This window comes from Lycorma delicatula, chromosome 9, assembly GCF_047948215.1.
Source record: "Lycorma delicatula isolate Av1 chromosome 9, ASM4794821v1, whole genome shotgun sequence".
Lineage (NCBI taxonomy): Eukaryota > Metazoa > Arthropoda > Insecta > Hemiptera > Fulgoridae > Lycorma > Lycorma delicatula.
In genome coordinates this window covers 31,615,689-31,629,479 of record NC_134463.1, presented here as the reverse complement: position 1 = coordinate 31,629,479, position 13,791 = coordinate 31,615,689, and the positions used below count along the sequence as shown (strand labels likewise).

At 28.5% G+C, this 13,791-nt stretch overlaps 1 protein-coding gene across 1 annotated transcript in view; it reads left to right on the top strand.

The window, feature by feature from the left end:
* Window positions 1-13,791, top strand: part of LOC142329724 (aminopeptidase N-like) — a 340,765-nt gene that overhangs the window by 286,121 nt on the left and 40,853 nt on the right. The window contains exons 3-4 of the mRNA XM_075374459.1: window positions 8,537-8,698; window positions 9,607-9,900. Of these exons, the coding sequence (XP_075230574.1) occupies window positions 8,537-8,698; window positions 9,607-9,900 (456 nt within the window). The remainder of the gene's footprint in view (window positions 1-8,536; window positions 8,699-9,606; window positions 9,901-13,791) is intronic.

Sequence of the window (13,791 nt, the reverse complement as noted above, 5' to 3'; positions counted from 1 at the left end):
GAAGATATCAACTTTATTTTTGGTGTGTGTAATCTTCATGTAAATATCTGAAACCCAATTAATTTTTTTTTTAGAATTCCGAATTTAAAAGATTAAAATGAATTTTTTGAAACCCGGCAATTTTTTGAATTTCACGGAACAGATGAAGATATCAACTTGATTTCTGGTGTATGTAATCTTCATGTGAATATCTAAAAACCGATTTCTAGATATTTTAAAATTCCGAGTTTAAAGAATTAAAATGGAGTAATAATGAAATTTACTGTTTTTTTTTATTTATTTATTTTTTATATTTTTTTTTCTCGATAACAAATGAAGATATCAACTTTATTTTTGGTGTGTGTAATCTTCATGTAAATATCTGAAACCCAATTAATTTTTTTTTTTAGAATTCCGAATTTAAAAGATTAAAATGAATTTTTTGAAACCCGGCTATTTTTTGGATTTCACGGAACAGATGAAGATATCAACTTGATTTCTGGTGTATGTAATCTTCATGTGAATATCTAAAAACCGATTTCTAGATATTTTAAAATTCCGAGTTTAAAGAATTAAAATGGAGTAATAATGAAATTTACTGTTTTTTTTTATTTATTTATTTTTTATATTTTTTTTCTCGATAACAAATGAAGATATCAACTTTATTTTTGGTGTGTGTAATCTTCATGTAAATATCTGAAACCCAATTAATTTTTTTTTTTTAGAATTCCGAATTTAAAAGATTAAAATGAATTTTTTGAAACCCGGCTATTTTTTGGATTTCACGGAACAGATGAAGATATCAACTTGATTTCTGGTGTATGTAATCTTCATGTGAATATCTAAAAACCGATTTCTAGATATTTTAAAATTCCGAGTTTAAAGAATTAAAATGGAGTAATAATGAAATTTACTGTTTTTTTTTATTTATTTATTTTTTATATTTTTTTTTCTCGATAACAAATGAAGATATCAACTTTATTTTTGGTGTGTGTAATCTTCATGTAAATATCTGAAACCCAATTAATTTTTTTTTTTTAGAATTCCGAATTTAAAAGATTAAAATGAATTTTTTGAAACCCGGCTATTTTTTGGATTTCACGGAATAGATGAAGATATCAACTTGATTTCTGGTGTATGTAATCTTCATGTGAATATCTAAAAACCGATTTCTAGATATTTTAAAATTCCGAGTTTAAAGAATTAAAATGGAGTAATAATGAAATTTACTGTTTTTTTTTATTTATTTATTTTTTATATTTTTTTTTCTCGATAACAAATGAAGATATCAACTTTATTTTTGGTGTGTGTAATCTTCATGTAAATATCTGAAACCCAATTAATTTTTTTTTTTTAGAATTCCGAATTTAAAAGATTAAAATGAATTTTTTGAAACCCGGCTATTTTTTGGATTTCACGGAACAGATGAAGATATCAACTTGATTTCTGGTGTATGTAATCTTCATGTGAATATCTAAAAACCGATTTCTAGATATTTTTAAATTCCGAGTTTAAAGAATTAAAATGGAGTAATAATGAAATTTACTGTTTTTTTTTTTATTTATTTATTTTTTATATTTTTTTTTCTCGATAACAAATGAAGATATCAACTTTATTTTTGGTGTGTATAATCTTCATGTAAATATCTAAAACCCAATTAATAATTTTTTTTAGAACTCCGAATTTAAAGGATTAAAATGAATTTTTGGATTTTTTTGAAATCCTGTTATTTTTTTAATTTCTCGGTAACAAATAAAGACAACAACTTGATTTTTCGTGTGGATAATCATCATATAAGTATCTAAAAAACCATTTTTTCGAAGTTCGACCTTGAAATGGGTGAAAGAAGGGGTAAAAATTTTGAATAATGACAACAAATGTTCCCCATTTTCTACTATACTAAACGAAATATTCACTAGATTTGGACTTGCAAATACTTTTCAGATAAATATCTAAACGAAGTACGGTCACTTCATAGGTGTGTTTGTCGGGTAATGTTAAGAACCGAGCAAAATATATTTTTACCTGTAAAAAGAACGGGTAACCCAGTTGCAACTAATATTTTTAAGACGGAGACCGGCTATTTTGAAACCCGTATTCTTCAGTTTTGAGTCCTGTACTGACCAAACTGTTGCTCTGAAAAAATTACAATACACTGATATTTTTTGGTAAATGAATAGTTTTATATTTTTATTTATCATTATTAGTTCCACAATTATGAATTTAATGAACACAGAGGGGTCCAGGAGCAGATGTCCCTGGATAGACGGAAAGAGCGCCGGGTTGGTCTTCCCAAATCAGCCGATTTCAAAATCGAGAGTTCCAGCGTTCAAGTGCTAGTAAAGGATTTGAAATGCTAGTTTACTTTTATACGGATTTGAATACTAGATTGTGGACACCGGTGTTCTTTGGTGGTTGAGTTTCAATTAACCACACTTCTTAGGAATGGTCGAATTGAGACTATACAAGACTACACTTCATTTACACTCATACATAACAACCTCATTCATCTTCTGAGGTAATAACTAAACTGTAATTCCCAGAGGCTAGACAGGAAAAGAAAGAAGACGGGAAGGGCGAGCGAAGCGAGCCCTGACCTGTTAAATATCCCCTGACCGCGGCAGGAAACGCAAGTAACCATATAACGCGGGCGAAACCGCAACGAGGATGCTAGTAATAATATACTACTTGCATTACAAATAACTTATTTATTTACCTTTTTTTTAGTAAGAACCTCAGCACGAAAACCTCTCATTGTTACTATTAACTATTATAAAAAACTATACATCCTTAATGAGAGTATAAGAAACAGAGGCGTTTGATTTTATCGGTTAGATAATAAATTTTTTGTTTCCATTAGAAGCTATACAAATCTGTATAAATTTATATTAATGATGTAGAATTTCTCCTCGTACACCGTACTGCAGAATTAATATGCCTTCACCACTTTCAAATTGAAAATTTTTAAAACCCTGACATCAACCATGTACTTGGGTGGAACGAAGCTTTTTTCCCTACTATTTAACTGTTTATTAATGATTTTTAGAAGAGTAAAAACATTTTTTTTAAATCTAACCTAAAATTTTATTTAATATTGTATTATTTTTTTAATAAATAGTTTTAATCATTTATACATAAATTGATAAAAAAATTAAAAATTCTTTAAAATTCATGAAATCAGAGAAGTTTTATTTTTTAAATGTTTGAACCCCAAAATATTTTTGAAAATGTTTTTTAAGTTTGAAGCACAATAACTTTGTTAAAGACTAATAAATGCGTAAATTTTATTATTGGAACTTTTAGAGAATTTAATTCTGAAAAAAATTGTTGTGAATTTTAAGTGAACAAAAAACAATAAAAAATCAACTTTTATTATTAAAATCAAAACTTAATCGAAAGATGATATGAATTTATAAAAATTAAAAACAGCTGTTTTGAACAATAAATTTAGACCTTTGAAAAATTATGTTGGCAACACTAATTGTATGCTTCAAAATTAATTTGAATACTATTCAATGTTGTCATAAAATTGTGGTTACGTGTTAATAATAATCGTTAGATTATTTAGTTGTTATTGGCATAATTTTTATTGTGTTTAATTATTAAAAGAACAAGTTATGTTGTGTTTTTGTGTTCATTGTACTCTTTACAGCTTAAAATAAAAAAAATTGAAATGATTCAGATAAATAAAAGTTGTTCGTCTATTTATATACTTAATGCAGTTGCATAAATAGTTCTACGATCTTTGAAGAAGTTTGTAACCTGATCAATAATTTTCGGTTGTACGATTTCCGCTAAATTACAATCAGAATTTAAAAGCCTTACATGACCAATTTAACCGACTATCAGAATATTAAAACGCTGTTGCAATAAGAGCATCAGAAGGAGGATTTCCGGTTTTAGTTAACCATGAAACGTACCAAAAAACCCAGTTTTATCTCTCTAACTCCGGTTCCTGTGAACCGATTCCTTTGAACATCAATAAGGCCTTGTTTCTACTATGTTTACATCATCCTACCAAGTTTCATCGAAATCGGTTAAAAATTGCTCCCAGTAGAACGAAAAAATCTGAAAATGTACCCAAAACCCCGGAACTCAGGTTCCTGTGGACCGATTCGTTTGAAAATCAATAGGGCTCTATTCTTAATAGGTTTACATCACCTCACTAGGTTTCGTCAAAATTGGATAAGATTTACGTCTGATAGAGAGGATGAAAAAGTCTTACACATACATACGTATATACGTAGAATATAACCGAGAGAAGTTGTAATTTTCAAAGTCTTTGGAAATCTACTAAAATAAATGATAATTAATTAATAAATTAAAGGTCATAAAATATAATTACAACTTTTGTAAATGAACTTTATTTTAACGTTAAAATATAAATATTATCTACTAAAGAATTTATATTAAATTTATCTACTTTATATTCTGTAACCATACTTTCATACTAGGAAAACCTTTTTATACGTTTAAACGAATCTCAAGATTTCTGTTTGTTTGTTTCTTGAGGTTATATTAACTTTCAACGCGTAAGTCCTGTTTGGTGTGTTTAGATGTGATTGCGCTTAAATTAATGCCCCAAAGTGAACCTCATTAAGAAAAATTAATTGATACATTTGTTTTAAAAAATCCGTTCAAAAAAAAAAATAAATAATTTGCATATTTATATGAAAGGGTTTATATGAATAACGAGATTTTTCCATCGTTATTCTTTTGCATATATTGTATTTTATAACACAATATACTGCATTATTATTAACATGAAGGCATAGAATTTTGCTTATCTGTTTTCTTCTTTCATTTTATAATCTACTACAAAAGAAGCAGACTGTAAAATATCTGACCATTCGACTGCAAAAAACAATTAACGTCACGTTTGGCAGGCTAATTGAATGCCGTTCTGCTGGATAAAGTCGCTTGTGACGAATTGAATTGCCCGCCATCATCCGGTGCCTCCCCCCCCCCTCAACTATACTCCTCCAACGGTTCCTCATTTATCCATGACAGAGTGGACGTAAAATGAAATCAAACTGTTCTATATTATCATATGATACGTGATACCTTGATACGTGATATTTTATTTGTAACATAAACTGTCTTACAATTGGAACACGTTTTATATTGTTTTGTTTACCTCGATAACAAGAAATCGTGCATGTTGCAATTCGCAATCGTAATTATTTTAAAACGATTGAATGATTATTTGCAATCGATCAAATAGGCATTTGGCATTAGCCGGTAAATTGATCGGTCGCGTGTTTACAATAACCTAAAAACTTGCAGTAATTCTATTAATTTATGACAGTTATTTTAAGATTTGAATTTCACTAAAAGATAAAATATTTTATTATGTTACGTTAAATTCCAGTTACAGAACTTTTTCGTATTACTCAAATATATTTATTTATTCATGCATCTTTTAATTCTTACCATGAAAAATAATCAGGAAGTAGTTGTGATGGTATAATATAGACTAAGTAATATTTTATAAACCAACGACCTTAAATATATTTATTTTTTTTAAACTGGAATTTTAAACAGTTATGTTAAATATTTATTATGTTTTTATCCATGACAGTCTGGGATTATATTAATTCGAAATTTAAAGTTTTATAACTATGTACTGGACCAAATTGTGTAACAGAACATTTTTAGAAAATTTACTAATATTAATTTCAGTAGCTTTGTAACCAATATATATATATATATATATATATATATATATATATATATATATATGTATATATGTATGTATGTATAGCGGCCCACTCATTAATACTTTTCTACCAAATATAAATAAAAACAAAATATGTTACAGTAACACACATAAACAGACTTAGAGTAGTCATTCACAAATTCAAACAAAACTGGATGCAATGTATCCTTAATTGTGCAAGTCATTACACACAGAACAGAATCACCAAACAAATGCGTTGCCACTGTAATAAATAAACTAAACTGTTCAAATTGTATAATGCTGATTAAATAAAATAATATTTTTTGTTTATTTTAAGGAATAATATCTGATTCTTGTGTATTATTCTTACGGGTTAAGTCAGTATATCATACTTGTAATTTATTTATATAAAATTATAATTTTACATATAAAAACCATAAAATTAAACTTCATTTATTCATCTTCAGTACTTTTCATTACTGTAAATTATTTTACCGTTTTCATACAGAGTGATTAAATACATTTAACAGATTGATACCTGGCTGACACATCATACAGCTGAATAATCAGATAAGAAGTCAGACAACTTGTCAACTCAAAAATTGTTTATCTCTAACAAAAATTTAAGTGATGTATACCAGCAAATTCAATACAATCAGTAATTATTCGTTACCACAAAAGAGAAATAGTGGATTAGGCAACCAGTTGTCCATGGGATCCCAATTTAACACCTATGATTACATAAATAGTTCAAATTAGTAATGGTATAGAACTTTATTTTGGACTTTTAGACACTGTTTTTCCTTCTAGGTTCCTACTTTTTTCAAGATAGTTCTTTTATTATCTTCTGAAATATTTTCATCATTTTCTCTGAGTATAGAATGTGCTTATTATTTTCATGTTATTAGTCAGACTTATTTCTCTATATGTCATGCATATTTCTATTAAAAAAAACAAAATTAATTTCTGAAATTTCTTTAGTTACCTAAAGTTTATACTGAGTTTTTTGGCATTTAAACCATTACTTCAGCAATCTTACTATTTGCTATTTAAATGCTCCATCTTAGAATAAGTAATTTGGTAAGTCTATGTTTACCACTGATATTACAATAATCTAATCTATATTACAATAATCTATATTAACATAATGTATATCATCTAATAATTGATTAAGTGACTAATTCAGTTATAATTTGATCTTTAAAATTGAAAGTTATAATTAAGTCGTTTTCAAATTTTCTGAAAATTATTCTTACAAAGATCTTTTTGGAATTAGCTAACATCTCTAACTTCAGTGAAGTTACAGTACTGTTGTTAATGTCCCACTTCGTAAAAACATTAGGAAACTGCATGTTTTCAAGTAATGTATTTGATTTACGCTATTAGTTGGATTTGTAAAAACTAATTCTGTTATTTATTACCTGTATATTTAGTGAATGTCTCCAGTTTGTCCAGTGTAATATTTAATGCAATCATAATGTGTACTGCTCACAGTTTATATAATCCTGGTTGTGTGTTTTATTAGTTATATGATTTTGGTATTTGTTTTTTTTTTTATGATCTTGAAACCAACACAATAACTTTCTTACTTAAAATTGTTCACAGTTTTGTATGATTTAGCATTATTATTTTCTACATTTTTAAAAATATTTCACATAGCATGTTGAGGAGTGGCTGGGTTAACCTGAGCTTGATATTTTATTTTATTAAATTTTCTTCATTGTAATTTGATGACAGAGGTGTACAATTATTAGGCAGTTTAACATGTGTCATGTGTAGACAGATGTTTCCTGCTACATATTGATGATACATAGGGAGGGTAGGATATGCTATAGATAAGCATGTTAGTTGTAGTGAGTTTTCTACGTTATTTGAAAGTTTCTTGTTAATCATCTTTGAAATAGTAAGGTCAAGGAGGTTAAGTGATTTATTGTGTTCTTATTCTACAGTGAACTGTTAATTGTGGTGTAATAGTTGATGAATGTGAGGAACGCATGACATTTTTTTAAAATGTTTTCTCTTTACAGGACTATGATGTGATCAACATAATAGTCATGTCAATAAATTATTTTGTCTGCATATTTCTCATTGTTTATTGTTTATTTATGAGTGTGTTTTTCTAAAACTTATACACATTTTTCGGCTAGAAGAATACATAAAAGTGAAACTAATAATAAAACTGATTATGATATATATTCCTGACATGATATATTTAATGTATTATTTATTATGTACTAGTCAGAAAGATTTATTTATTTAAGTTGTTATAAGTCATTTTTTTTAAATGACTTTAGTTAGGGCTGCAATTTCAGTTTTGTATTATGTTATTTTTTTGTAATTCATGTATACTAATGATGCAATACAACATTCAAAATTTACATAGAAATTGGTTATATCAAAGAATAAAAATGTGATGGAGTTGTGTAGAATTTATATATCCTTCATTTTTCAATAAGATGTTTTGTATTCTTCATGAATGAATGTGCTATAGCGGCTCTGGTAACATTACTAAAGATATAACTGCATAATTAGCTTTGTAAGATTCTTAGGAAAAACATTTTTTATATTAAAATGATTTTCAGTTGTTTAAATTTTCATATTTGTAATGCTTTTCAACAAAATGCATTTTATTAAATATCTTAAAAAATTTAATTTGAAAAATTTTGATCAGTAAATATATATATATTTATATATAAATAAATTAAAATCTTAATTTATAAGCTTTTAGTTATTTCTCTTTTTAATTCTGCTTTGCATGAGGCAATATGCAAAAGGAAGAATCTTTAATGTAGATTTTCAGCAAGCTGTTTATTATATACATATAATTTTAGTATTTTGTGTTATTAATTAAAAGACGGTTTCTTTCTGTTTTTACAGGTGGATAGCAACTACACAATTTCAGTCAACAGATGCCAGAAGAGCATTTCCTTGTTTTGATGAGCCAGCATTAAAAGCTCGATTTACAATACATATTGCTCGACCAGAGAATATGTCAGCTGTTTCTAATATGCCAAGTTATCATACAAGTCCTGTTAATATGTCAGTATAACTCTTTCAAAGTTATTCTTTAAAAAATTTCCTAAATTAAAAAAGAATAAAAATGTTTTTTTGTAAAATTTATGAAGTAATATTAATTTTAATATTGACTAATTTTTAACACTTTTCTAATTGAAAATTTAAACATGCTTTCATGTTTTGTGTTGTAACAGAACAAATTAATCTACAGTTCTCATTGAATATACAATCAGCATAAAACAAAGGCTAGTGACTTGGCTCTTTAATGTATAATGAGCCTTATATCTAATTTGAATGTGGGAAGTATTCCCACATGTCTGATACTTGTCCTACATGTATGTATAAGATAAAACTTATATGTACAGATTATAGCATGTATTTCAACAAAACATGATGGCAAAAATGACATGTAGTAAAATTTTTCTAAATTTCAAAAGTTTATAAATATATAGATGTAGCAAGATATAGATGTACTGAAGATCATGAAAGAAATTCATATTTATCAATCATTCAGTACGCATACATTTTTGTAAATTGTGTCAGATTACTGCCACTGTTAAATTCAGGCTATAAAACAGATCAGTGTGATAAGAAAATCTTGTGTAAAATAAAGGGATTGTCAAATACTTTTCAAAAACTATAAATTAAATGTATCAGAGATTTGTTTCACATTCTTATAAATAATTATTATTTCATATTACATTAACAGTTTTTAATTTCTTAGAGATCTAGTAGATCATACATATCTTGATTATTCTTGAAAATATATGAAATTCTTTAGTCTGTAAGTGAATCATTTTATTTTATCATAGGTTTGTGAGTGATGCTGTGAGCAATGACTATTGTTTTGTTTTCACTTTTTTAGTTTAAATTTTTGAAATTATTTTATAAACATAATTGTAAATTGTACTTTCCTTTTTTGGTTATTTTAGAGAAGAACTACCTGGTTATCAATGGGATCATTTTGAAGAAAGTGTACCAATGTCAACATATTTAGTTGCTTTTACAGTATCTGATTTTGCAAAAGAATCCGTTGGTAATTTTAGTGTTTTAGCTAGAAAAGATGCTATTGCACAAGCCAACTACAGTCTTGAAATCGGACCAAAAATACTAAAGCATTATGAAGATTTCTTTCAAATTAAATTCCCTCTTCCAAAAATTGATATGATTGCACTTCCTGATTTTGCTGCAGGTGCAATGGAAAACTGGGGGCTTATAACATACAGGTAAATATGTAGTAAACATTCATTTATTGTTATTTGCATTGCCTAATCTCTATGTACAGATAGAATGTTTATATCTTTATACTGATGTTTCCCTAAAACTCAGAATTACTGAATATTCTTTTTTTAATTTTGATTGAGGATTCTTTTCCAGGTTATGACAGGATCCTGGAGTAATACTGAATAATTTAGCTTGTGACATGATGTCACAATAATAAGTGAAGGTTGGTAGTGTTCGTTGCTCGTGACTGCCATACAAGGCGAGTTCAAAAGTTTTCTGCAGACAATGGAGATGTATAGGCATGCATGCCAGAACAAGCACTAACATCCTTGAACATATTGTGAACAATATTTTGGTTTTTAGAACAGCGTTAAAGGGAATTCAGTTTAAACTACTGTGTAGTGTGAATGGTTGTAGTGCATTTCTGTTGTCTGATGCACGCCAAGAAATGAATAACAAGAAGTGTAAAATGTTAATTCAACTCTGCACCTCAAAAGAGTCACTATGGAACTCAAAATCACCTAATTATCACAATAAATTTCTATGCCAAGGCGCCTAGGGTATTGGAAAAGATATTGCAAGCTTGTGTGGTGATCTCTAATGGCCAAGAATTTAATGTTATAACTAATTTTTCCTATACCAAAATTTCATTCTAAAAATTTGTGTCCATTTTTCTTATGTCGGTTTCAATCAATAAGAATAATATTAAGTCTTTTCTCATCATTCAGATAATTCTTATTGTTTTTCAAATGACTCAATGTCATGTCTTTTAATAGTCCAGTATCACAGTGAGATTGATTCTGATATAATTGCTTGAACCAGAATCGGTACTTTTATTTTGTTTTTTCTTTATTACATTATGAATTAAAATAAATGCAACCATGGCATGTGCACTGTCCATAACTGAGGAACTAACTGGAGCTATGCTCTCCAAATATATGCACATTGTTTGCTGCATGAGGAAGTTTGATAGCTGCTGTACTCCACTTGCTCACATGGCAGCCATGGGCAATGGATACCCATCTTAATGATTTGTATTGAAGTGATATAGAAAGTTAGTGGTTGCCTTTCTACAGAAGAGTAAAGTATCACTGTAAAAGTTAACCATTTTAATTCCAAGAATCAATTTTTATGGGATCCTGCATTTTAAATTGGTATTTAATTCTATAATTACATTAAAATAAATTGTTTTTATAATTTGTGAATTTATCAAAACTGTTACCATTTTATAAATTTTGAGATTTATTATGAACAAATGTGCAAATTTTAATTTGCATAGTTAGAGAATATATTTATGTATATATATACGAGGTGTGATCAAAGAATACAGTGAATAAGTTTTTATTAAAAATGTAATATGGTTACATAGAATTTGATTTAATCTCCTTCAAAGTACTGTCCTTGGCTAGCAATGCACTTATCCCAACGTTGACTCCATGACTGGAGGCATTTCTGGAAGGCGTCTTTCAGAAGGGCTTTCAGCTGCTCGGTCGTGGCCCTCTCAATGTCAGCAATGGTGTCAAAACGTTTTCCTTTAAGCACAGTTTTAAATTTTGGGAAGAGCCAAAAGTCGCATGGTGCTAAATCTGGTGAGTATGGCGGATGTGGACAGACAGGAACACTTTTTTCGGCCAAAAACCTGCGAATGAGAAGCGAGGTGTGACACGGCGCGTTGTGGTGAAGAAGGAAGCCATTGGTCCTTTTTTCTGGTCGCTTTCTTCATACGTCGTTTCGCAAACGTTGCAGTACACCCTTATAAAATTCAGAGTTTACAGTTGTTCCCCTTGGAACGAACTCTGATCGCACTATGCCCTTACTATCGAAAAAAACAACGAGCATGACCTTGATGTCGGATTTTGACTGATGTGACTTTTTAGGTCGAGGAGATGAACTGGTTTTCCATTGGGAATTCTGCATTTTGGTCTCAGGGTCATAGCCATAGAGCCAACTTTCATCTCCAGTTACAATTTTGGCCATGAAGCCCGGATCTGCATGAAGACGACCCTTCAACTCCGTGCAAATTGACACACGATTTTCCTTCTGTTCATCACTCAAAAGGCAACTCTGGGAACAAATTTTGCACTCACTCTCTCATTTGCAATTCATTAGTTAAAATGCTTTGAACGGATCCGTATGAGATGTTAAGGTCTTCCGATAGCTCTCGAATAGTCATTCGCCTGTTTGAACAAACCATTGTTTCCACTCTTTGCACATTTTTAACTGTTTTTAAGGTTGCTGGACAGCCCGCACGCTGCTCGTCTTCAACAGACTCATTTCCGTTTTTAAATCTGTCATACCACTTGTACACAGTCTTCAAAGTTACCACATTATCGCCGTACACCGATTCTAACATTTCATGAGCTTTTTTGCCACTCTTTTACAACTTAAAACAAAACTTAATGTTAATGCGTTGTTCAAAATCCATGTTGCGCGACAGACACGATAAACACAACCTCACTCTAGCAGCTCTGGCAGCTGACTGGCAAGCTCGAACGTGTTACAACTTGTTCCTGCCTGTCTCAGTTGATCACGCTATTGGACAAATTACAGCATATGAATGTAGCATCGGCAGATGCCTCTAAAAAATCATTCACCGCATTTTTTTATCACACCTCTTATATATATATATATATATATAATTTTTTTTATTTATTTTCTCAACCAAGAATGATCATGTTAGTTGTTTTCCAGTACATTTAATTTTTAAGTTGATTCTTCAGAGAAAGAACATTAGTGTATGGGAAACATTGTTTCTGTTTTTGAAAGCTGAGTGCTGCATTGTTCTGGTCATTTATGTTGCAAAAATTAGAGATTAAAGTAGTTCCTTTCAAATGTTAATCACTAGATAGAGATTATTTGTGTAAACCTTGCTTGATATTCTGTATATCTGTTTGCTGATAAAAATTAATAATTTTTAATTATTGCTGATAATAATTAATAATTAACATTTTATTAAAATGTTATATTTGATGAAATTTGTTTAAAATTTAATGTGTTTTTAAAAATTCATGATAAATTGATGATTTGAAAGCAAATAAATTAAAAATTGTTAAAGTATAAATATATAAATCAAATCAAGCGTAAATTGATTTGAAAGTAATAGAAAAGGCACTTTCAAATTATTTGATTAACCATCATAAATACTATCTTGGTGATTCATAATCTTTGTTTTAACAGAATTATTGTGTACATTGTCTGGTACTATACACATTAATTCCTGAATGGCTTTCCCAATCATAATGAAATTTTCTGTCCAGTACATCAATATCTTCTTTGAGTTAAAAGATGACCATAGTTCACCCAGAACAAATAATTAAATATCTATATATAAAATATTTCTATCTGAAGTTATTGTATATAAATTCTACATCCTCCTCTTCACCAGCATTGCAATTATTCATTGAATTAACATTCTTATCAGTGATATCTATATAGTCAGGGTTTGAGACTAGCTTTGCCTGTCTCAAATAAAATATCTATTTTTCATTAAATCTTTAAAATTACTTTATCTTAATATCAGAAAGATTTAATATATTATTTTATCATATATATTTTTTTTAAATGACAAAGATTTTATATAAATTCATAATTTTGACAATTTTTCTAATTTAATATTTCTTTATTCTTTTATTCTTAAAATCTGAAGTGTGAATTTTTCCTATATAAACATGTTATAGCGATTTTATAAGAAAAAAATATGTTTAAAAAGTTATACCTACTACTGCCAGGTCACTATTTTGACAGCATAAAAATTTTTCCTTGTATTGCATGTTAATATTTTGTGCAGTCATTTTTTTGTAGATTAAATATCAGTAATCTGTTAATATTGTTAGCTAAACAAAAGCAGAAATATCATGATGTTTTCTTAGAATTTTTTATGCTTATAAAAATTA